Consider the following 25,390-nt stretch of genomic DNA (forward strand, 5'->3'; position numbering starts at 1 on the left):
CCCCCAGAAGACAGGCTGGGAAAACAAGAGGCCAGCAACCCTAAGGTCCCTAGAAAACAGGTGCATCTTGCTTGGGTTCTGGTCAATAATTTCGACTCTATACATTCCCTCAAACACCCATCAACACAATGACTAGAAGGGGGAAACCCCAAAATAGAAAAGACTCAGAGATTATGACTTATGCTGCAGATTTACAAATGGATGCAGATATAACCAAGATGTCGGAGATGGAATTCAGGCTAGCAATTGTGAAGACAACAGCTAGAATGGAGAAATCAATTAATGGCAACATAGAGTCTCTAAGTGCAGAAATGAAAGGTGAATTGGCAGACCTTAAAAATGCTATCATTGAGATCCATTCTAATCTAGATAATCTAACAGCTGGGATAAGTGACGCAGAAGAATAAATTAGTGACCTGGAAGACAATTTAATAGATAAAAAGGGAAAAGAGGAGGCCAGGGAAAAACAATCAGAGAAATAAGTGACACCATGAAGCATTCCAAAGTCAGAATTATTGGAATCCCGGAGGGGTTGGAGAGGGAGAGAGGACTAGAAGATATATTTGAGCAAATCTTAGCTGAGAACTTCCCTAATCTGGGGACTGAAACAAACATTCGTGTCCTAGAGGCAGAGAGGACCCCTCCCAAGATCAAGGAAAACAGGCCCACACCCCAGCATGTAATAGTAAAACTCGCAAATCTTAGAACCAAGGAAACCATCTTAAGGGCAGTTAGGGGGAAGAGATTCCTTATGTACAGAGGGAGGAACATCAGAATAACATCAGACCTATCCACAGAGACCTGACAAGCCAGAAAGGCCTGGCAAGACATATTCAGGGTATTAAACGAGAGGAACATGCAGCCAAGAATACTTTATCTGGCAAGGCTGTCATTTAGAATGGATGGAGAGATGCAGAGCTTCCACAACTGACAGAAACTGAAAGAATATGTGACCACTAAGCCAGCCCTGCAAGAAATATTATGGGGGGGGGGGGACGCCTGGGTGGCTCAGTCGTTAGGCGTCTGCCTTTGGCTCAGGTCATGATCCCAGGGTCCTGGGATCGAGCCCCGCATTAGGCTCCCTGCTTGGCAGGAAGCCCGCTTCTCCCTCTCCCACTCCACTGCTTGTGTTCGTGCTCTCTCTGTCTCTCTGTCAAATAAATTTTAAAAATTTAAAAAAAGAAAAAAGAAATATTATAGGGAGTTCTATAAAAGGAGAAAGACCCCAAGAGTGATATAGAACAGAAATTTACAGGGATAATCTATAAAAACAACGTCTTCACAGGCAACATGATGACAATTAATTCATATCTTTCAATAATCACTCTCAACGTGAATGGCCTAAATGCTCCCATAAAACGGCACAAGGTTGCAGATTGGATAAAAAGATAGGACCCATCCATATGCTGCCTACAAGAGACTCATTTTGAGCCTAAAGATACATCCAGACTGAAAGTGAAGGGATGGAGATCCATCTTCCATGCCAGCGGACCTCAAAAGAAAGCTGGGGTAGCAATTCTTATATCAGACAAATTAGATTTTAATCTAAAGACTGTAGTTAGAGACACAGAAGGACACTATATCATTCTTAAAGGGTCTATCCAACAAGAAGATCTAACAACTGTAAATATCTATGCCCCCAACATGGGAGCAGCCATCTACATAAGCCAACTGTTAACCAAAATAAAGAGTCATATTGACAACAATACGTTAATTGTAGGAGACCTCAATACTCCACTCTCAGCAATGGACAGATCATGTAAGCCAAAAATCAACAAGGAAAGAAGAGCTTTGAATGATACACTGGACCAGATGGACCTCATAGATATTTACAGAACATTCTACCCTAAAACAACAGAATACTCATTCTTCTCGAGCGCACATGGAACTTTCTCCAGAATAGACCACATACTGGGTCACAAATCAGGTTTCAACTGATACCAAAAGATTGAGATTATTTCCTGCATATTCTCAGACCATAATGCTTTAAAATTGGAACTCAAACACAAGAAAAAATTTGGCAGAAATTCAAACACTTGGAAGCTAAAGATCACTCTGCTCAAGAATGTTTGGGTCAACCAGGAAATCAAAGAAGAACTTAAACAATTCATGGGAACCAATGAGAATGAAACACATTGGTCAAAAACCTATGTGATACTGCAAAGGCGGTCCTAAGGGGGAAATACATAGCCATCCAAGCCTCACTCAAAAAAACAGAAAAATCCCGAAATCACTAGGTAACCGTACGCCTTAGAGTACTAGAGAAAAAGCAACAAACGATGCCTAAGCCACGCATTAGAAGAGAAATAATTAAGATTAGAGCAGAGATCAATGAATTAGAAACCAGAAACACAGTAGATAAGATCAACGAAACTAGAAGCTGGTTCTTTGAAAGAATCAGTAAGATTGATAAACCACTGGCCAGACTTATCCAAAAGTTAGTCTCCATATAATACATCATTAGTTTTTGATGTAGTGTTCCATGATTCATTGTTTTCATATAACACACAGTGCTCCATGCAGTACGTGCCCCCCTTGATACCCATCACTGGGCTAACAGATCACCCCAACCCCTCCCCTCTAGAACCCTTAGTTTGTTTCTCAGAGTCCATAGTCTCTCATGGTTCATCTCTCCCTCCGATCTCCCCCCCTTCATTTTCCCCTTCCTTCTCCTAATGTCCTCCATGCTATTCCTTATGTTCCACAAATAAGAGAAACCATATGATAATTGACTTTCTCTGCTTGACTTATTTCACTTAGCATAATCTCCTCCAGTCCCATCCATGTTGATGTAAAAGTTGGGTATTCACCCTTTCTGATGGCCGAGTAATATTCCCTTGTATATATGGACCACATCTTTATCCATTCATCTGTTGAAGGACATCTTGGCTCTTTCCATAGTTTGGCTAATGTGGACATTGCTGCTATGAACATTGGGTTGCATATGGCCCTTCTTTTCACTACATCTGTGTCTTTGGGGTAAATACCCAGGAGTGCAATTGCTGGGTCATAGGGTAGCTCTATTTTTAATTTTCTGAGGCACCTCCACACTGTTTTCCTAAGTGGTTTTACCAACTTGCATTACCACCAACAATGTAAGATGGTAGCCCTTTCTCCACAACCTCTCCAACATTTGTTGTTTCTTGCCTTGGCAATTTTTGCCATTCTAGATGGTGTAAGGTGGCATCTCAGTGTGGTTTTCACTTGAATTTCCCTGATGGCTAATGATGATATATATTTTTTCATGTGTCTATTGGCCATTTGTATGTCTTCTTTAGAGAAGTGTCTGTTCATGTCTTCTGCCCATTTTTTGACTTGATTATTTGTTTTTTGGGTGTTGAGTTTGAGAAGTTCTTTATAGATCTTGGATACCAGCCCTTTATGTGTAGTGATATTTGCAAATATCTTCTCCCATTCTGTGGGTTACCTCTTTGTTTTGTTGACAGTTTCCTTTGCTGTGCAGAAGCTGTTTAGCTTGATGAAGTCCCAAAAGTTCATTTTTGCTTTTGTTTCACTAGCCTTTGGAGATGTATCTTGAAAGAAGTTGCTGTGACTGATGTCAAAGAGGTTACTGCCTATGTTCTCCTCTAGGATTTTGATGGATTCCTGTCTCATATTGAGGTCTTTCAACCATTTTGAGTTTATCTTTGTGTAGGGTGTTAGAGAATGGTCGAGTTTCATTCTTCTGCATGTGGCTGTCCAATTTCCCCAGCACCATTTATTGAAGAGACTGTCTTTTTTCCATTGCATATTTTGTCCTGCTTTGTCAAAGATTATTTGACCATAGAGTTGAGGGTCCATATCTGGGCTCTCTTTGCTTTCCATTGATCTATGTGTCTGTTTTTGTGCCAGTACCATGTTGTCTTGGTGATCACTGCTTTATAATATAGCTTAAAATCAGGCAACGTGATGTGCCCGGCTTTGTTTTTCTTTTTCAACATTTCCTTGGCGATTCGGGGTCTTTTCTGATTCCGTACAAATTTTAGGATTGTTTGTTCCAGCACTTTGAAAAATGTCATTGGACTTTTGATTGGGATGGCATTGAAGGTATAGTATGCTCTGGGTAGCATAGACATTTTAACAATGTTTATTCTTCCAATCCATGAGCATGGAATATTTTTCCATCTTCTTGTGTCTTCTTCAATTTCTTTCATGAGTGTTCTATAGTTCCTGGAATATAGATCCTTTACCTCTTTGGTTAGCTTTCAGATAAAAGGCCAGTACCCAAGATCTATAAAGAACTTCTCAAACTCAACACTCAAAAAGCTAATAATCCGGTCAAGTAATGGGCAGAAGAGATGACCAGACATTTCTCCAAAGAAGACATACAAATGGCCAACAGATGCATGAAAAACTGCTCAACGTCACTCATCATCAGGGAAATACGAATCAAAACCACAATGAGATACCACCTCACAACAGTCAGAATGGCTAAAATTAACAAGTCAGGAAACAATAGATGTTGGCGAGGTTGTGGAGAAAGGGGAACACTCTTAAACTGTTGGTGGGAATGCAAGCTGGTACAGCCACTCTGGAAAACAGTATGGAGATTCCTCAATTGTAAATGGGTTTATTTCCATAATTTCTCTTTCTTCAGTTACATTGTTAGTGAATAAAAAAGCAACTGATTTCTGTGCCCTGATTTTGTATCCTGCCATGTTGCTGAATTCCTGCATGAGTTCAAGCAATTTTGGGATGGAGTCTTTTGGGTTTTTCACATAAAGTATCATGTCATGTGTAAAGAATGAGAGTTTGACTACTTCTTTGCCAATTTGAATGCCTTTTATTTCTTTTTGTTGTCTGATTGCTGAGGCTAGGACTTCGAGTACTATGTTGAACAATAGTGGTGAGAGTGGACATCCTGTTGTGTTCTTGACCTTAGGGGAAAGCTCTCAGTTTTTCCCCATTGAGAATGATGTTCACTGTGGCCTTTTTGTAGCTGGCTTTTATGCTATTGATGTATGTTCCCTCTATCCCTACATGGTGGAGAGTTTTAATCAGGAAAGGATGCTGTGTTTTGTCAAATGCTTTTTCTGCATCAATTGAGAGGATCATATGGTTCTTGTCCTTCCTTTTATTAATGTGATCTTCCAAGTTGATTGCTTTGTGGATGTTGAACCACCCTTGCCACCCAGGAATAAATCCCAGTTGGTCATGGTGCATAATCCTTTTAATCTACTGTTGGATCCTGTTGGCTAGGATCTTGGTAAGTAATTGGGCACCCATGTTCATCAGGGATATTGGTCTGTCATTCTCCTTTTTGGTGGCGTCTTTGTGTGGTTTTCGGATCAAGGTAATGCTGGTCTCATGAGTGAGTTTGGAAGTTTTCCTTCCGTTTCTTTTCTTTTCTTTTCTTTTCTTTTTTGAAACAGCTTCATAAGAATAGGTATTATTTCTTCTTTAAATGTTTGGTGGGGGCGCCTGGGTGGCTCAGATGGTTAAGCGTCTGCCTTCAGCTCAGGTCATGATCCCAGGGTCCTGGGATTGAGTCCCGCATCGGGCTCCCTGCTCCTTGGGAGCCTGCTTCTCCCTCTGCCTCTCTCTCTCTCTCTGTCTCTCATGAATAAATAAATAAATAAAATCTTAAAAAAAAAATTGTTTGGTGGAATCCCCCTAGGAAGCCATCTGCTCCTGGACTCTTGTTTGTTGGGAGATTTTTGATGACTGTTTCAATTTCCTTGCTGGTTATGGGTCTGTTCAGGTTCTATTTCTTCCGGTTCCAGTCTTGGAAGTTAATAAGTTTCCAGGAATGCATCCATTTCTTCCAGATTGCTTAATTTGTTGGCATATACTTGCTCAATACAAGTTCTTAAAATTGTTTGCATTTCCTTGGTGTTGGTCATGATCTCTCCTCTTTCATTCATGATTTTATTAGTTTGGGTCCTTTCTCTTTTCTTTTTTATAAGTCTGGCTACAGGTTTTATCAATCTTATTAATTCTTTCAGAGAACTAGCTTCTAGTTTCATTGATCTGTTCTACTGTTCTTTTGGTTTCTATTTCTCTTTATTAATTCTCTTCTCCTGCTGGGTTTAGGCTTTATTTGCTGTTCTTTCTCCTGCTCCTTTAGTTGTAAATTTAGCTTGTGTATTTGAGACTTTTCTAATTACTTGAAGTCTTTTATTGCCACGTACTTCCCTCTTAGGACCACCTTTGCTGCATCCCAAAGGTTTTGAAGAGCTGTGTTTTCATTTTCATTGTGTCCATGAGTTTTTTTCAATTCATCTTTAATTTCTTGGTTGGCCCATTCATTCTTTAGCAGGATGCTCTTTAACCTCCAAGTATTTGAGTTCCTTCTAAATTTCCTTTTCTGATTAAGTTCAACTTTCAAAGCATTGTGGTCTGAAAATATGCAAGGAATAAGCCCAATCTTTTTTTGTAATGGTTGAGATCTGATTTGTGACCCAGTATATGATCTATTTTGGAGAATATTCCATATGCACTCCAGAAGAATGTGTATTCTGTTGTTTTAGGATGGAATGCTCTGTATATATCTGTGAAGTCCATCTGGTCCAGTGTGCCATTCAAAGCCCTTGTTTCCTTGTTGATCTTTTGCTTAGATGATCTGTCCATTGCTGTGAGTGGGGTGTTAAAGTCCCCTACTATTATTGTATTATTATCAATGTGTTTCTTTAATTTTGTTATTAACTGGTTTATATAATTGGTTGCTCCCAAGTTAGGGGCATAAATATTTATAATTGTTAGATCTTCTATAGGATAGGCCCTTTACATATGATATAGTGTCCCTCTTCATCCCTTACTACAGTCTTTGGTTTAAAATCTAATTTGTCCAATATAAGTATTGCTACCCCAACTTCCTTTTGATGTACAGTAGTATGATAAATGGTTCACCCCCTCACTTTAAATCTGGGGGTGTCTTTGGGTCTAAAATGAATCTCTTGCAGACAGCATAATGATGGTTCTTGCTTTTTTTTTTTTTTAATCCAATCTGAGACCCTGTGTCTTTTCATGGGAGCATTCAGCCCATTTACATTCAAACTATTGAAAGATATGAATTTAGTGCCGTAGTATTGCCTGTAAAGTCCCTCTTTCTTTCTTTCTTTTTTTTTTTAAAGATTTTATTTATTTGACAGAGAGAGCACAGCAGGTGGAGCAGCAGGGAGAGGGAGAGGGAGAAGCAGGCTCACTGAGCAGGGAGCCCAATGTGGGGCTCGATCCCAGGACCCTGGGATCATGACCTGAGCTGAAGGCAGACACTTAATGACTGAGCCACCCAGGAGCCCTGTAAAGTCCCTGTTTCTGTGGATTGTCATTTCTTTGTCGTCTCAGTTACTTTTGGGCTCTCTCTTTGCTTACAGGATCCCTGTTAATATTTTTGCCTGGCTGGTTTAGTGATCACAAATTCTTTTAGTTTCTGTTTGTCCTGGAAGCTATCTCTCCTTCCATTCTGAATGACAGACTTGCTGGATAAAGTATATTTGCTGCATGTTTTTTCATTACCCTGAATATATCATACCAGACATTTCTGGCCTACCAGGTTTCTGTGAATAGGTCTGCTGCCAGTCTAATGTTTCAGCCCTTGTAGGTTAAGGACCTCTTGTTTTGAGCAGCTTTCAGGATTTTCCCTAGGTCTCTCATCCCAGAGGTTTTGGACTCATGTGTTTTCATTTTCATTTGCTTCCATGACTGGCCTGGGGAAGCCCTGGAATCTTTGGATTGGTTTCCATGTAGCTCTGCACTCACCTGCCATGGTGAGAGAGAGAGAGAGAGAGAGAGAGAGAGAGAGATGCCAAGGTAGACCAGATATCCAGGCTGTTGTGAGAGGGAGGAGGGAGGGAGAAGGAGGATTGAGTAGGTAGGAGTGGGAAAGCAGGAGCAGGGAGAGGGTAAAGGGAGTAGGAAGGGAAGGTGGGTGGAGGGAGAGGGGAAGGGAATGAGGAAGGAGAGAATAGGGGAGAGAAGGAGGAGGGGAAGGAGGGGGAGGAAGAGATGAGGAAGACTGGCATTTACTGAGCAACTACTTCATGTCTGGCACTGGGCTCAATGCTTTACAACTGCCCCCAAGTACATTTCAGAAATGTGTGCAATGATATGGTGTCCCAGTCAGCTTGGGCTGTGTAACAAATAACACAGGCTGGGAGTTTTAAACAACACACATTTATTGTGTCCCTGTCCTGGGGACTGGAAGTCCCAGATCCAGGCATGGGTGGGGCTGGTTCCTTCGAGGCCTCTCTCCCCCACATGTACATATGGTCTCCTGCCTGTGTCCTCATGTGGTCAGCAGCCTGTGTGTCTGTGCCTCTGATCCCTTCTTTTTTTTTTTAATTTTTATTTATTTATTTGACAGAAAGAGAGAGAGAAAGCAGGGGGAGGGGCTTAGGGAGAAGCAGGCTCCCCACCAAGCAAGGAGCCCAATGCAGGACTCTGTCCCAGGACCCTGGGATCATGATCTGAGCTGAAGGCAGATGCTTAACTGGCTGAGCCACTCAAGCACCTGATCCCCTTTTCTGATAAAGACTCCAGTCATGCCAGATCACGGCCTACCCTAGTGACCAGCTTTTGCCTTAACCACTTCTGTAAAGACCCCATCTCCAAATACAGCCCCATCTTGAGGTCCTGGGGGTTGGGCTTCAACATGTGAATTTGAGGGTACATGATTCAGCCCATAATATATTGTCAGTATTCCACAGGGAAGGAAAATGAAGATAAGACAGGATAATTCAGAAAGGTGCATCCTCGTATGGATCTAGTTGGCATGTAGAATGGATATGTCTCCCCCAAATCTATGACAGGCTAGAGCAGAGAGATCATGGGTCTTGTTGGAGGAGGGTCCCCACCCTCTTCTGTCCCTGGTTCTAAGGAGGCCCCAAGGCCTCTGGGGCCTTGAATTCTGAGATGATCAGGGGGGTGGTGTCGTGTGTCCAGAGGCAGAAGAATGGCCTCAGGGGCTCTGAGGAGAGTCCAAAGAATGTGTAGATGAGAGATCCATTGCCCACGTTGTAGAAGGAGACGGTGCCAGCATCACAGTCCAGGAGAATGCCCACTTGATGCAGGGGCCCTGAAGGGTACAGGCGAACCCTTGGGAAGGCGAGGGCCCAGAACATCTTCTTGTAGAGCTCCAGGGCCCAGAGTCCATGCTGGGGGGCCTTGGGGATCCTTCCCTTCCGATCCAAGCTCTCCAGACACACGCCAACATTCCAGGCCTTCCTGTGCCCCACCTGGACCTCCCAGTAATACCTCCCAGCAGAGAACTGCTCCTGGGCCAGTACACAGGGGTCCTGGTCAAACCTGCTGGGGACATCTGGCAGTTCCTGGTCAAAGAACAGCCGCCTCACACTCTTCCCATCCTCAGACAGGGCGAGTTTGGGGCTTGCGGTATCAGGGTCCAGGGATGGGCTCACTGTAGGAAGAGGAGAGGGTTAGCCTTGGGGGTTTGTGTCCCCAACCTGCACTCTTACATGAAGCAGACCCCAGGGCCTCTGGGTGAGGTGAAACCACAGCCTCCCTGGGAGTCCCTGTGCTCCCCCCTCCCCATGTTCTGTCCAGGACCCCATGCAAACAGGCCATCCTAGTGCAGCTGAAGCAGCTCCAGGTGGATTTCTACCAATGAAGGGACATGGCTGGCACACTGTGGGGTCTGCTTGCCCCCCCAGTTCTCAGTCTCTCAGCACATGTGTGTGTGTGTGTGCCTGTGTCTGTGTGAGAGAGTGAAAGAGAGAGAAATAGACAGAGAGGTAGACAGAGAGAGACAGAGACAGAAGCAGGGAGAGAGAGGGGGAGAGATATAGGGGAGAGCTAGAGACAGACAGTGTCCTGAGATATAGGGAAAGACAGAGAGAGACAGAGACAGAGGTAGAGAGAGGCAGGGAGAGAGACATAGGGGAGAGATAGAGATAGAAACACAGAGAGACAGGGAGAGACAGAGAGACAAGGAGAGCAAAGAGAGAGAGAATAAACCAGATAGACACAGGGAGAGAGATACAGAGACAGAGACATAAAGAGAGAAAAAGAGAGAGACAGAGAAAGAGACAGATACAGAAACAGAGAGATAAATAGACAGGGAGAGATAGAGAGATAGAGATACAGACAGAGAAAGAGAAAGATGGGGAGACAGAGAGACAGAGAGAGAGACACAAAGAAAGATAGAGACACAGAGAGAGATAGACACAGAGAGTGACAAAATGAGCAAGATGGAGAGACAGAAACAGAGAGACATAGGAAGACATGGGAGGATGCAGGGGGACAGGAGAAGGTGCCACAGTACATTGATGCAGGTGCTGCTGGACAGCTCTGGGGTCAACGACTGAAGAGTCACATGTGGAAGAGCCCAAGAGGCATCTTAAGAGCCCCACAGCTGAGATGAACACCTTCCAAAACAGAGTCCTTCTCTCCTGCCCTGCCATCCTTCTCAGAGCCCTCAGAACCCCAGCGTGTGACCTGGGGGAAGGTCTGTCTACACTTGGGCTCCATACCAGAGGCAGGGAGGGTGTGTGGGGACCAGCAGGGCACCAGGCTGCCCCTGCAGCCACCTTTTCAACAATAGAAACCTCCTAGCCAGTGTCCACCCTGGCCCATTCTAAAGCCAAGTATGTTGTTGTTTGCTTGGGTCTGCACCCAGATGCCCCAGACAGTCATGTTTCCTGACCTTCCATCCCTGTCAGTTGGACAGGACCCATCCTCTCCTCCTATTTGAACCCCAGCTTTCTCCCTGGTCTCTGCCTCCTTCTGGATAGAACTCTGTTCCCTTTTGCTTTCCAGCAAAGACTATTTATTTCCCCCCAGAATTCTCATTGCTGCTTTCTGAATTCTCCACCTTCTGCCCCATCAAAACCCTTCCCCTGTAGAGTCTGGGCTGTGGAGATGGAGCCCACCCATGTTCCATCTCCATGATATGGTCAAACATGGACTCCCTAGCTGAACAATGAGCCTGGCTTCTGTTATTCCAAATTCCCTCATGATTAAATAAAAATTATTTACATTACAAAAACAGTCCCAGACTTACAAAGAAGCTGAAAAATAGCATAAACAATATGTCTATGTCAACATCTTGCATAACCCACGTAAAAGGATCAAAACCAGAAAATTAACATTGACACAAAACTATGCAGTAATGACCTCTCACACGCCACCCCACACCTGGCCTCCAGTGCAGATCTGTCGTCCCTGAAAACTGTTCTCTAGCTTGTTCTCTTCCCCCCCGCTGGCTTCATGTGTCTTTTACACCAGATCATTCCTTTTAGGCAACAGACATGCTCTGCTACCTTAAAGTAAAGGACCCTAAAGTAAAACCAAAACAAACCCAAATAAAACACTCTGCTTGATTCCCCACTCACCAGTTTTTAGCTCAGCTGCACAGACAATAATTTTGAAGTTTTTCTCCCAGCTGTCTCCATGGGGCACACCTCTCTTTGCACACCACACTAGCCAGTTTTTCTGGGTCATGTTCCCAATCTTATCTCACTGTATTTCTCAGCTGCATGGAATGCCACCAGCTGTTCCCTCACCACACTGTATCCATGGATTTCAGCAGTTAAACATCCCCTGGCCCTCCCACAACTCTCTCCAGACTCCTGCTCAAACAGACCTTCAAATACCAGGTTCTCCAAGCCTAGATCTTAGATATGTCTTCTGTGCCTTTCCTTTTTGTTTTTGAATCTTATTTCTTTTTCAAAGAAAAATTTTTGAAGAGTAATTTTAGGTGTGCAGATAAATGAAGCACTTCCTGGCTCACTTTTCTGGTTTTCAAGGCCAGATATATGCCATGGATCCCAAATTCCTATCTCAAGTCCACATTTCTTCCTGGGAGCTCCAGACCTGTGTATCTAAAGATTTATCTGATGTCCCCAGATGGAGATGTCTGAAAACATCTCACTCTTAAGAGGTCCAAGATGATTTTCACTTCTTTGGCCTAAATCTGTCTTGCTTTGCTTCAGGCTTTCTCTCAGATGGAGCTACCATGGGCCCAGGGACATTGGCTCCGAGAGTCACCTTGGGTTCCTTGTTCTGCCTTGCCCCTGCTGACCCTGCTACTTATGGCCCAAGGACCCAACTCAGGGCTGTTTCCTCTCTTCGATCAGCGCCTCTCCCCTGCTTAAACCCCCTCACTCATTCTGCACCATATTTCACATGACGTCCAGACCCCTACCTCGGCCTTCCAGGCTCTGCTGGTCTGGGCATCCATAAACCTTCTCACCCCATTGGATTCTCTTCCACATGCCCAGCTCTCACACACCACAGATGACCTTCTCCCTGCCGTGGTGGTGGGTCCACCCCTCCTCCTCGCAGGGCTGTGGTCTCACTGTCACCCAGACCTTCATTTAGATGCTGCCATCACACCATCCCCAGGGCCCTGGACATCCTACGTCAGTGCTCTTCTGGCCAACTTCATTATTGTATTCCAGTTCATTCCTATATTTACCCTGATTCATTCCAGTTTTGGTTAAAGAAAAATCACTGGCTGATGGCTTGATTCCCACACAAAATCTATGCCCCTTGAGGACAGGAGGAAGTCATTTCATTCACTAATAGATGGCTGGCTGCTGGAAGAGGAGGTGACTGGTCAATATTTTACATGAATGAGTAAGTGAATGAATGGATGGATGATCGGCTTCTCTCTGTCCCCTCCTGGACCCTCAACAAGTGGCTGTGATCAGACAGGTGTCCGCAGCTTCCCTGATACCTGTCAGTTGCCTGGTTCATGGTCTGCAGTTATGCCCTTCCCAGTCCTCTGTCCACAGCCAGACTCTCCCCTCTCCACTCCACACTTCCCACGTAGACGGTGTCCTGGGGTGGAAAGTCACTGGTTCTACACTCTCTCTGGTGACAGAGTCCCCTCCACAGTGGCTGTGCCTCAGGAGAGCTGGCTTTCTTGCTACCTAGGCTCTGCAAGTCTGTCTCTTCCCCAGGTAGTAAACAGGAGCTAAGTTCTCCCAGGGCAGCTAAAACTTGATGTTTAGAGCCATGTGACTGCCACTCACCAGCATTTAGCACAGCACTTCTGCACTCCGGAATAGAAAGGAACACACACACACAAACACACACATATAAATGTACAACAAGCACACACAACACACATATACATGCACACATAAACACACAATTGGGGGGCAGAAGCTTCCAGCCCCCAGCATGGCCCTCACCATGGATGACCTTGTCCTCTGTCCAGCCTGCAATGAGAGAGAAAGATGGGAAAATGTGGGATTCTGCTGATCCAATGGGGCCAAAGCTCAAGTTCGGGAAAGCTAAGTCAAAACAGGACTTAATGACTTCTAGCTGTGACCCTGGAAAGCATGAACAAATACAGGTTCCTCAGTGCCCAATAAAACAATAATCTGAGTCTTTTCCTTTGTAGGGAGATCATTGTGGGGGATATCCTGACAGCCCTGTCTTACCACTTCCGTCATGGGGACATCTGTGCTCTGCTCCCAGACTGGGGCCTGATGGCTATGGGCAAGGACACAGCAGGGAAGGGAGTGGATGGGCGAGTGCAACAGTGTGTACTGATTATAGTCCCTGCACCTACACTGAGACCCTGGCATGTGCCAGGCACCCTGCTGCATTTCCCACTTGAGCACTTTCATGACGTTCTCATCACCCCCAACTGATAGACACTCCTGGGTTCAAGCTCAGATCTGCCTGTCTCTGTGATGGAGACCTTCCAGCCTTCCCGAAGTCACCCGTGAAGAGCAGCTGAACACCGCTCAGAGATAGGAGATTTCACTGGGCGTATGTAAGTGGGTAGTCCCTGGGATGTGTCCTGGGCAGTTCTCTCCCATTCCTCCCATGCTTGAGCATGCTCATAGGAGACTTCATGCAGGGCTCCCCACCTGCACCCTGGTTGGAGAGACATGTCTGTCCTCCTGGGGCCTGCTTACCTTGGGGGCACTGATCCTCTGCTCTATACGGTGTCTCTTCTTCCAGCTGCAGCATATTCCTATCCTTCTGACATTTCTGGAAGAGACAAGTGGCTCCAGCTGTGGCAAGCCCTGCCACAGTGAGGATCAGAGGTAGCACTGTCTTCCATGCCGTTGACGGGGAACTTCTGGAAAACAGAGCTAAAAGAGAGCACAGGGAGGTAAGAATATCAGGGGAAAAGAGCACCTGCGTTCTTAGGACACACACATGACAGGGTTTGTGGGTCGGGGGACATGATGCTGGGAACTAACCTGAAATGACTAGGAAGACATACGTGTGTGTTTGTGCAGACAGATCTGGACAGATGCACAGGAGAAATGGTAGGTAAATGGCAGAATGTTAAGTACTGGGTAGGTTTCCACAGCATTCTGCATGCCATTCTTGCAAATTTTCCATAAGCTTGAGGTTGTTCAAAAATGAAAATTATATGCACCCCCAAGGTGTCCATCAGAAGGTGAAGGCATAAATAGGCAGTGGTCCGTCTGGTCAATGGAATGTTGTTTAGCACTAATAAGGAAGGAGCTATTGATGCAATCACTGTGGGGACCTGGATGTATGTTCCTCAGAAAATTAAAAGTGGAACTACCACACGATCCATCAATCCCACTTCTGGATATTTATACAGAAGGTAAGAAATAAAAATATTAGCTCTAAAAAGTTACGTGTCCCCTTATGTTCATTGCACTCTTATTTACAATAGGCAAGATATGGAAACAACTCAATGTCTATTGAGGATGAAAGGATAAAGGGAAAAAAACATATTTATACAATGAGGTAATATTCAGCTATAAACAAGGTGGAAATCAGGCCATTTGCAACAACATGGATGGATACCTTGCGGGCACGTTGCTAAGTGAAGAAAGTCAGATGGGAAAATACTGTATGATCCCATGTATATGTGAAATCTAAAATGAAACAAAACAAGAAAAAACCCAAACTCCAAGAAAACCAGAAAGCCCAGCGCGCAGATGCAGAGAACAGATTGGTGGTTTCCAGAGGAGAGAGAAGGGGGTGGTTGTAATGTATGAAAAGGGGCAAAAGGTACAAACTTCCAGTTATGAAATCAGTAAGTTCTGGGGAGGTGAGGAACAGCATGGTAACTATAGTTAATAGTGCTGTGTTGTATACTTGGAAAGATCATACAGGTTCTCATCACAAGAAAAATGTTCTGTCACTGTGAGAAGTATTGGATATTAGCTACTTATTGTCTGGGGTGCTCAGACCTTTTTGGCCTGAACAGAACAAAACACTCACAGGACAAGTGATGATTGGCCATTTTCTTCCTCTGGAGGAGGGGGCTGGAGATGGAGCAGGAGAAGTTCCCCACAACCCCATCCTGGATGGTCACATTGGACACCACTGAGAAGAGGCCTGTTGTTGGTGAGGCTGAGAGGTAGGTCGCAGAAGGTAGGGGCTGGTCTCTAAAGTCTCTCCACTCCACCTGGGGCTCTGGGTACCAGCCCTGCGAGGTGCATTGTGCCCAGACACCTTCACCCTGGATAACTTGTACCCGGAGTCTAGGCTTCGAGCCAAGCCCTGTGGGAAGAGATGTCCGTTCCAGTCTCCACAACCACCAGTGCTTCCATCAGAAAAGTACAGATCCTGAGCATTCCAGCAGGAATTAGGGGTTTTTCACAGATCACCTACTCTGTGTAATGTTTATATGCCATATGTGACCTTTGTTTCCAGAAAGCACAGGACAAAACGGGAAAGGCCCGGAAACATCAAAAACCCTTCCTATACTGCAGAATTAGTGTCTTTTCCCCCTGTGTCTCTGTCCCCCTCTACCTCTGCTCCCCTCTTTCCGGATCAGTTCAGGAAAGGGAGAGAAGCAAATTTAGAAAGCAACGTCAGGTGTCCTGAACTGAGCTTCCTGGCCCTGGTGAAAATATGCTTAGTGCATTTGCGGAACATGCTCAGGCCTGGCCCATAATGGGATGATCTGCACTAAGCGTCAGCTTAGAGTTCTGGGGGAGAACTGGAGCCCCAGCAGCTTGCCTTTACCTGCCACCATCAGCCACAGCCTGGTCTCCGCCGACATGATGCCGTCTTTGAAGTTGCAGTGGAAGGTTCCGTTATCGAAAACTGTGACATTGTTTATCCTCACTGTGGCCTGTCCCTGGTCCAGCCCAGCGCTCAGGAAGGTGGTCCTTCCCTGGTACTCCTTCATCTGTTCTTCCTTCACGTCCATCCCATTCTTGTGCAGGTGCACGACTTGGGATGGCTGATCCCTGTACCACCGTAGCTCCATGTCCTTGGCACTGACATTGAGGGACAGATGACATGGTAGCCCCACATTTCCCCCCAGCACAGCCAGAACAGGTTCGCCAGGCCCAAAGACAGAGAAATCGGCTTTCCCTTAGGAGAGTAGATCAGAAAGTACTGGTTAGGCTGGGTGTGAGGAGACCAAGGGCCCTCCCACCCAGACGCAGGGTCCCCGGGGGAAGGACTGCTTGGATCCTTGGCTGATGGCTGATGAGGGAAGGTGCCAGCCCAGCCCCCTCTGGCATTCCTCTCCATACAGAGGGCATCCTCCTAGCATGAGGCAGGGGAGCTCTCCTACCATTTGCAGGGATGCTGCAGGACAGGAGCTGCAGGAAGATGAAGATGATGGAGCAGCTGGGTGGAAAGATGACTCGACCATGTGCGTTTGCCATGCCTGCTGGGGACAGAGAAACCTGAGCCCTACACATTGGAGGTTGAGTTAATTTCTGTCTCTGCCTCTCTCGTCTGTCTCTGTCTCTCTTTCTTGTTCTCTGTTTGTCTGTCTGTCTTGGTGGGAGATCAGGTACTGCCAGAAGCCTAACAGGAGTCAAGGAAACATGGCCAGGGGAGAGAAAGGTCACTTTTAACTATCTTGTTCCCTCTCACTCCCACACAAGTTGTTCATCCTACAGACGGAGAGACAGCATCCTCCACCTGCTCTTGTGTCCATCTGCTCTTGGCTATTGTTTCTCTTATCCTCATCTGTCCACAGAATGACTCAGACACATCCTCCAGTGAATGGGCTCCATCTCATCACTTACTGGTGTAAGAGTTTTGCCTGATCTCTGGCTCTGTCACGAACACAATCACGCTGGGGAGAAAACGCACCTCTGTTTTAGTGAATCCAAGGTCAGACCTCCGTCTGTCCACTCCCTTGAAGCCCTCTTGACCCTGTTGCTCCCAAGGAACATTTTCCAACTGGGGAGGGGAGGGAGCCCCAGGGCTCCTTGGCTGTGATGGTGGGAGGCCAAGATGCACCTCAGCTTTACTAGTTATGGTGTACTCAGTTTCAAGGACACTTGTTCTGAGACCCATCTGCTCTTCTGGATGGTTTCACCAAGCACAGCTTTGCAGGTTTGGTGTTTATATAAAGCACGAGAAGGTATGCTGGAAGATACTCTCTTCCTGTTCAATGCTAGCCTTCCTTTGGTGAAAGCCCCTGGGGTCTCCCTGTCACTCAAGAATAGGGACAGGGTGTAGAAAGTAAAGATGTACATGAGTGCCCTTAAAATACAAAACACTCACCTGGCCAAGTCCAGCTGTAGGCTTCCCAGGAAGCTTCTGGTGGCCTTGAGGGAATCGATTTAGTTCTCTGCTAGTTCCAGAGGGGGCATAAAACAAGTCTTCATTTGTTGTTTGGATAGAGGAGCAGCTGAGTTTCCCAGTTTCTGTAGAGTCCTCCTATTACTTTTTGTAAAAAATAACCAGCTGTGCCTATTGGCAGTTGCAATAAGAATAAAAAAATATATAGGCCAAGGGCTTCCTACAGGGTGTGGTCAATGGGACTGAACACACTTAGTGTTGAGGAGCAAGACCCTGGTAGCAGGAGATAAGGGGAGAGAGGGGACCAAGCAAGTCAGCCCATGGAAGGATGGTTGTCAGGACCGGTGCCAGGAGCCCTGAGGAGGAGATATGGCTCTCGAGTGCTAGGATCCAGGCCAAGAGCAGAAGTTGGGGGATTCAGATAAAGTTGCTCCATTATCAAAACACCTCCAGTCCTTGACAAGCTGGGCTATTTTCTTTGGGAAATTTTCTCATGATCAGGTTGAAGTTGGCCAACTTCTGGCTTTTCCCTGGAGACTCCTGTGCAGGAACTCAGGCAGCCTCCCCCTTCATCTCTGTGGCCATGGCAGTCTGTCCTCACTGGGGGCCTGACATGGGCCAGATTCAGAATACTCACCTTGGGTACCCCTTGCCTGAGTAAGACACTTGACTAAACACTGCCTGTTCTTCCTTCCCATTGACTCAAAAGTCTAGACATTTTCTGGGAGAGTTTTGGTGGGAACAGAGGTATAGGGAAAGCTGCATGACCTTCTTGGTGGTGAGGTATTTAACTTAATTTAGCAGAATATTACGGAATGAATGTTGGGTGTCTTCCTTCCCAAAGTCAGTGCTCACACAGGGGCATATGCTGCCAACCCAAACCGTCATCTGCATTCCCCTCGGCAAAGGGAACTATTTGATGAGGGAGTTGTTCCCCTCTTCTGTATAAACATGCTGAATTATGCCTGCCACTCATTTTCATGTGTATTGCTTGAAGCAGATAATGACCTCCCTGTGCATTGCTTGAAGCAGATAATGACCTCGGCTAAAACCCAGACCCAATGTACTTATGAATCAGGTTGGAGGACTGGGGGTGTAACAACCAGAGGGAGCATGCAGGATTCTCAACCGCCATGGAAGCAGGTAGATGCTTGCCCAGGAGAATGAATCCTGAACGTGGTCTCACCTGGACAGGGGTCCTTCCTGGGCTTGAGCTCATGCATGGCCTGCAGTCTTTTATCAGAGTAGCAAGAGCATTGGAAGACATTGTCCAAACCCCTGAGGGGCAGTGTTGAGCCCGACTGGCGACAGGCTCCCCGAGGTACAAAGGGAGGACAGTGTGGAAAGGCAGACACAGAAGGCCACATACTGTGTGATCCCATTGCCATGAAATGTGCAGAAGAGGTAAATCCAGAGAGACAGATAGCAGATCTGTGGTGGTCAGGCAGTGGGGATGGGGAAAATGGAAGGTAACAGTATCGTGGTTTGGGGTTTTATTTGGCGGGAGATAGAGGTGGTGGTGCACACGGTCGTGAATGTGTTGTCACTGAGTCTTTCCCATTCATGTGGTTGATTTTATGTTATGTTAATTTCACCCTAACTGGGAAAAAAGGAAAACAAATGGAAAAAAGGAAGAAAAAGAGCAAGGGGTAAAAAAATCAACAGAGGAAACTAAGAATGGAAAACAGCGAAAAAAAGAAAAGTAGATACAAAACTAAGAATTAAAGGAAAAATGCAGAGAAGAAAAACAAGAAACCTGAAGGGCAGAAATGAAAACAGAAAAACAGGTAGAGAAAGAGTGCTGCTTCTGTCTCCTTGGGGTGGGATTAAGTGCCAAGAGGAAAAGCAAAGGGAGAACCGGTCTCCGAGTTGCATTCTGTGGGCTGTTGGGCGTCCCCTGCAGGGATGCGTGTGTGGTCCACCAGCCGCTCCCCGTGGGTGCTTCAGGGCATAGTGCAAACCAGGGAGGTTTCTGGGGACCCAGGGCGCCTGCGCTGTCCCATGCACCTGCCCCGGGCATCAATCAAGCCAGCTGAGCTCTCAGAAGCCCCTGCAAGCCACAGGGCCAGGGTCCCTGTAGGCTCTGTCCTACAAAATGGCCAAGGCCCTGGGAGAGCTAAGGGGCATCTCCTCTCTGCCCAGCTCCCTGGTGAGCCTCTAGCTTCCTGCTCTGGGCCCTGTGCACAGTGTCTTTAGATCCTCCAAGCATTTAAAGTGGTGCACCACCCCCCTCCCACATCACAGGCACCTTGGCTTACTCTCTGCCAACTGGGGCTTTACAGGTTTCCTGTCTGCAATGTCTGGTCCAGTCCCTTACAGGACCCACCCCGTCCTTAGTTTCCCTGGCCTCCCATCCTTGGGTGGCAAGGCTCCTTCTTGTCAACATTAGGTAAGTTGCCACGTGAGTGTAGCTTCAGATTTCCACCTGGTCCTCTGTTCTTGTGCACCTTTGGTCAAGTGAGCAAGGCAGGAGGGCCATGAGGAAGGAAACATTAGGTGGCTCCCCAGGAGACAGGGTCCTCTAGGGGGAAGGAGGGGCTTGGGGGGCTGTGTTCCTTAGGGTTTGAGGAATTCAGCAGGACAGGGGAACTGGGCAGCTGCTATGTTCTGGGCCATGAAAGAAAGTTGAGTTGTCAGGACAGAAAAACCACTGCATCAATGCAACTAAGGGTTTTGGTCATCTAGTAGCTGGTAGTAGTTCTTATTCACAATCCTCTGTGTTGGGCCTCTGTGGCCCTGGGAAGGCACTAGTGAATATAGGGAGGACAACTGTCTCTTAAGATCTTGCTCCTCCTCCTCTTCCTCCCAACCCTCCTCCCCTCTCCTTCCTGCTCCTCCTCCCCATCCTCCTTTTCCTTCCTCCTCCTCTTCTCTCTGCTCCTTCTCCTCCTCTCCATCCTCCTTCTCCTCTTCCTCCTCACTTCCCTTGTCCACCTGCTCTCCCTCCTCCCTACTCACCTCCCTCCTCCTCCTCCTCTCCCTTCTCCTTCTCCTCTTCTCCCTTCTGCTCCTCCTCTCCTTTATTTCCTTCCCTGCTCCAACACTTGCTCTTCCTCTTCTCCCTCCTCCTTTCTCTCCTCTCCCTCATTCCCTTCCTCCTCTCTCTCATTCCCCTCCTCCTCTCTCCTTCTCCTCCACCTCTCTGTCCTTCCCCTTCCACTGCCCCTTCTGTCTCCTTATGAAGAGCTTTGCACTCTAAGATTATTAACTCAAACTGTGTCATTCTGTCATGTTTTTTCCTTTTTTCCTATTCCACTGGAAATCCTCGGCACCCCTCCCGATCCATCATGTCTGTGTCCCCCTGTCTTTAATACACTGTTGGGAGCCACAAGTGTTTCAGAACCTGAAGTTTGGACAAAACAAGCGTGTCAATGCTGAGGAACTGTGCAGCCCATACTGTCCACAGGCTCAGGCTATAAAGGAAATTCTCCAACTGCTGATACCAGGCTTGGAGAAACAGCACCTGTCATCAGCGGTGATCAAGCAGGGTCCTTGGTGTCGTGTTTTACCACTGGAGATTGAGAAGGAGAACTGTTTGTTGCTTGGCTTATGGAGAATTAAGACTGAATCTGGAGCTCACATCTGCCTCAGACACCCAGGGGACAGGTAGGCCCCATAAAAAAGGGGAATTACAGAACAATATCCCTGATGAACATGGATGTCAAAATACTCACCAAGATACTAGCCAATAGGATCCAACAGTACAATAAAAGGATCATCCACCACAACCAGTGGGATTTATTCCTGGGATGCCAGGATGGTTCAACATCTGCAAATCCATCAGCAGAATAGGTGACATAAATAAAAGAAAAGAGAAGAACCATATGATCCTCTTAGTAGATACAGAAAAAAGCATCCTTTCTTGATAACAACTCTTCAAAGTGTAGGGATAGAGGGAACATACCTCAATTTCATAAAAGCCATCTATGAAAAGCCCACAGTGAATATGATTCTCAATGGGAAAAATAGAGCTTTTCCCCTAAGATCAGGAACACGTCAAGGATGCCCACTCTCACCACTATTGTTCGACATAGTACTAGAAGTCCTAACAACAGCAATCAGACAACAAAAAGATATAAAAGGTATTCAAATTGGCAAAGAAGAAGTCAAACTCTTTTCACAGACAACATGATACTTTATGTGGAAAACCCAAAGACTCCACCCCCAAATTACTAGAACTTATACAGCAATTCAGCAATGTGGCAGGATACAAAGTCAATGCACAGAAAACGGTTGCTTTTCTATACACTAACAATGTGACTGAAAAAAAAAGAAATTAAGGAATCAATTCCATTCACAGTTGCACCAAAAACCATAAGATATCTAGGAATAAAACTAATCAAGAGGTAAAGTATCTGTACTCAAAAAACTACAGAACACTTATGAAAGTAATTGAGGAAGACAAAAGAGATGGAAAAACACTCCAGGTTCATGGATTGGAAGAATAAATACTGTTAAAATGTATATGCTACCCAGACCAATCTAAACACTCAATGCAATCCTTATCAAGATAACATCAGCATTTTTCACAGAGATGGAACAAATAATCCTAAAATTTGTTAGGAACCAAAAAAGACACCAAATGGCCAAAGGAATATTGAAAAAGAAAACCAAAGCCAGGGGCATCAAATGCCAGACTTCACACTCTAATGCAAAGCTATGGTCATCAAGACAGCTTGGTATTGGCACAAAAACAGACACATAGATTCATAGAACACAGTAGAGAACCCAGAAATGGACCCTTAACTCTGTGGTCAACTAATCTTCAACAAAGCAGGAAAGAATATCTAATGGAAAAAAGTCTCTTCAATAAATTGTGCACATGAGGCACATGCAGGAGAACAAAACAGGATCATTTTCTTACATCATACACAAAGATAAACTCAAAATGGGTGTTATACACAACTGATGAATCATTGAACACTACATTTGAAACTAATGATGTAATATATGTTGGCTAATTGCATTTAAATAAAAAAACAAAAACATGAAAAAAGCAAAATAAAAGTCAATTAATGACAAACCAGAAACAATTGTAAGAATCCCTATAATAACATGTACTCTTAGTTTTAATAAGAAATTCAATGATTCATTTGTTGTGTATAACACACAGTGTTCATCACATCACATGCCCTCCTTAATACCCATCGCCCAGTTACCTTATCCCCCCAACCACCTCCTTATCCACAACCCTCAGTTTGTTTACTAGAGTGCAGAGTATTTAATGGTTTGTCTCCTTCTCTGATTTCTCCCCCCTTCAGTTTTTCCTCCCTTCCCCTATGATCCTCTGCACATTTCTTAATATTCCACATATGAGTGAAACCATATGATAATTGACTTTCTCTTTTGACTTATTTCACTTAGCATAATCTCCTCCAGTCCCATCCATGTTGATGTAAAAGTTGGGTATTCATCCTTTCTGATGGCTGAGTAATATTCCATTGTATATATGGACCACATCTTCTTTATCCATTCATCTGTTGAAGGGCATCTCGACTCCACAGTTTGGCTATTGTGGACATTGCTGCTATGAACATTGGGGTGCATGTGCCCCTTCTTTTCACTACATCTTTATCTTTGGGGTAAATAGTAGTGCAATTGATGGGATGTAAGGTAGCTTTATTTTTAACTTTTTGAGGAACCTCCATACTGTTTTCCAGAGTGGCTGCACCAACTTGCATTCTCACCAACAGTGTAAGAACTGTTGTAAGTGTAAGAGGGTTCCCCTTTCTCCACACCCTTGCTAACACTTGTTGTTTCCTGACTTGTTATTTTTTGCCATTCTAACTGGTGTAAGGTGGTATCTCATCGTGGTTTTGATTTGTATTTCCCTGATGGCAAGTGATGTAGAATGTTTTTTTATGTTTCTGTTGGCCATTTGTATGTCTTCTTTGGAGAAATGTCTGTTCATGTCTTCTGCCCATATCTTGACTGGAATTTTGGTTTTTTGGATGTTGAGTTTGATAAGTTCTTTATAGATTTGGAAGATTTTTGCAAGAAAAGACACAAGGCAAGACAGATCAGGTTCACACCAGATCTGTCCACAGAAACTTTGCAGGCCAGAAGGGGTGGAAAGAAATATTCAACATGCTGAGTAGGAAAAATATTCATCTCAAAATTCTTTATCCACCCAGGCTGTCATTCAGAATAGGAGAGAGAGTTTTCCAGAAAAACAAAAACTAAAGGAGTTTGTGACCACTAAACAGCCCAGCAAGATATCTTAAGGGGGACTCTTTGAGTGGAGGGGAAAAAAAGACCAAAAGTAGCAGATTAGAAAGGACCAGAGAACATCACCAGAAACAGCAGCTCTACAGGGAACAATGGCAGTAAACTCTTATCTTTCAATAATCACTCTGAATGTAAATGTATTCAATGCTCCAATCAAAAGACATAAGTTATCAGAATGGGGAAAAACAACAAGGTCCATCTCTATGATGCCTACAAGAAATGCATTTTAGGGCACCTGGGTGGCTCAGTCATCAAGCGTCTGCCTTCAGCTTAGGCCGTGGTCCCAGGGTCCTGGGATCGAGCCCCGCATTGGGCTCCCTGCTCTGCGGGAGGCCTGCTTCTCCCTCTCCCATTCCTCCTGCTTGTGTTCTCTCTCTGTTAGATAAATAAATAAAATCTTAAAACAGAAAAAAAGAAACACATTTTAGACCTAAAGTTACCTGCAGATCGAAAGTGAGGGGATGAAAAACCATCTATCATGCAAATGGACATCAAAGAAAGCCAGAGTAACCATACTTACATTAGACAATCTAGATTTTAGTTTAAATACTAAATACTGTACCAGCTTGCATTCCACCAACAGTGTAAGACACCCCAATGTTCCTAGCAGCAATGTCCACAGTAGCCAAACTGTGGAAGGAGCTGAGATGTCTTTCAACAAATGAATGGATAAAGAAGATGTGGTCCATATATACAATGGAATATTACTCAGCCATCAGAAAGGATGAATACCTACCATTTACATTGACATGTATGGAGCTGTAGGAGATTGTGCTAAGTGAAGTAAATCAAGCAGAGAAAGACAATTATCATATGGTTTCACTCATATGGGGAACATAAGGAATAGAGCAGAGAAACATAGGGACAGGGAGGTAAAACTGAATGAGAAGAAATCAGGGAGGGAGACAAATCATGAAAGACTCTGGACTCTGAGAAACAAACTGAGTGTTACAGAAGGGAAGGGGGATGAGGGGGATGGGGTAACAGGGTAATAGGTATTAAGGAGGGCACGTGTTGTGATGAGCACTGGGTGTTATGTGCAAATAATGGATCATTGAACACTACATCAGAAACTAATGATGTACTATATGTTGGCTAATTGAACATAATAATAAAAAAATCTGGAAGACACCGTATTTTAAAGCACACAAGGTGAACAGAAAAAGAAAGAAGAATTAAAAAAAATGAGGATGGATTAAGAGATCTTTTTTTTTTTTAAAGATTTTATTTATTTATTTGACAGAGAGAGACATAGCAAGAGAGGGAATGCGAGCAGGGGGAGTGGGAGAGGGAGAAGCAGGCTTCCCGCTGAGCAGAGAGCCCAATGTGGGGCTCAATCCCAGGATCCTGAGATTTATGACCTGAGCCAAAGGCAGACACTTAACAACTGAGCCATCCAGGCACCCCAAGAGATCTTATGGACAACATCAAGTGAACAAACATTTGCATTATGTGTCATCAGATGGAGAAGAGAGAGAGAAAGGGGCAAAAATGTATTTGATTAAATAGTAGCTGAAAAATCCCCTAATCTAGGTAAGGAAACAGACATCCAGGTTCAGGAAGCACAGAGTCCAAACAAGAGGAACTCAAGGAGTTTTACACCAAAATATAATAATTACAATGTTATTACTTAAAGACAAGATTATTAAAAGTACCTACAGAGAAACAACAAGTTACATATAAGGGAAACCTCATAAGGCCATTAGCTAATTTTTACTAGAAAGTTTGCAGACCAGAAGGAAGTGGCATGATATATATATAT

The 25,390-nt window shown here is 45.0% G+C and overlaps 1 protein-coding gene across 1 annotated transcript; it reads right to left on the reverse strand.

Annotated features, from left to right (window-relative positions):
• Positions 1–8,813: 8,813 nt before the first annotated feature.
• On the reverse strand, positions 8,814–16,529 carry LOC123853830 (putative butyrophilin-like protein 10). Its single transcript, XM_045888574.2, has 6 exons — positions 16,436–16,529; positions 15,877–16,230; positions 15,127–15,243; positions 13,833–14,012; positions 13,098–13,124; positions 8,814–9,358 (listed from the first exon to the last, which is right to left on the reverse strand). The coding sequence occupies exons 1-6, from the start codon at positions 16,527–16,529 to the stop codon at positions 8,814–8,816; spliced, it is 1,317 nt and encodes a 438-aa protein (XP_045744530.2).
• Between the last annotated feature and the right edge of the window lie 8,861 nt (positions 16,530–25,390).

Source organism: Mirounga angustirostris, unplaced genomic scaffold, assembly GCF_029215605.1.
Source record: "Mirounga angustirostris isolate CCGP_5_RB_7025 unplaced genomic scaffold, mMirAng1.0.hap1 SCAF_7, whole genome shotgun sequence".
Taxonomy (NCBI): domain Eukaryota; kingdom Metazoa; phylum Chordata; class Mammalia; order Carnivora; family Phocidae; genus Mirounga; species Mirounga angustirostris.

Bases quoted from the DNA above. Each gene is read 5' to 3' on its own strand.
- LOC123853830 (XM_045888574.2), bottom strand. From the start codon at position 16,529: ATGGCAAACGCACATGGTCGAGTCATCTTTCCACCCAGCTGCTCCATC. The intron at 16,231-16,435 runs GTAGGAGAGCTC...TACTCTCCTAAG, and splicing joins CTGCAGCATCCCTGCAAATG to GGAAAGCCGATTTCTCTGTC. The intron at 9,359-13,097 runs GTGAGGGCCATG...CTCTTCCTACAG, and splicing joins AGAGGACAAGGTCATCCATG to TGAGCCCATCCCTGGACCCT.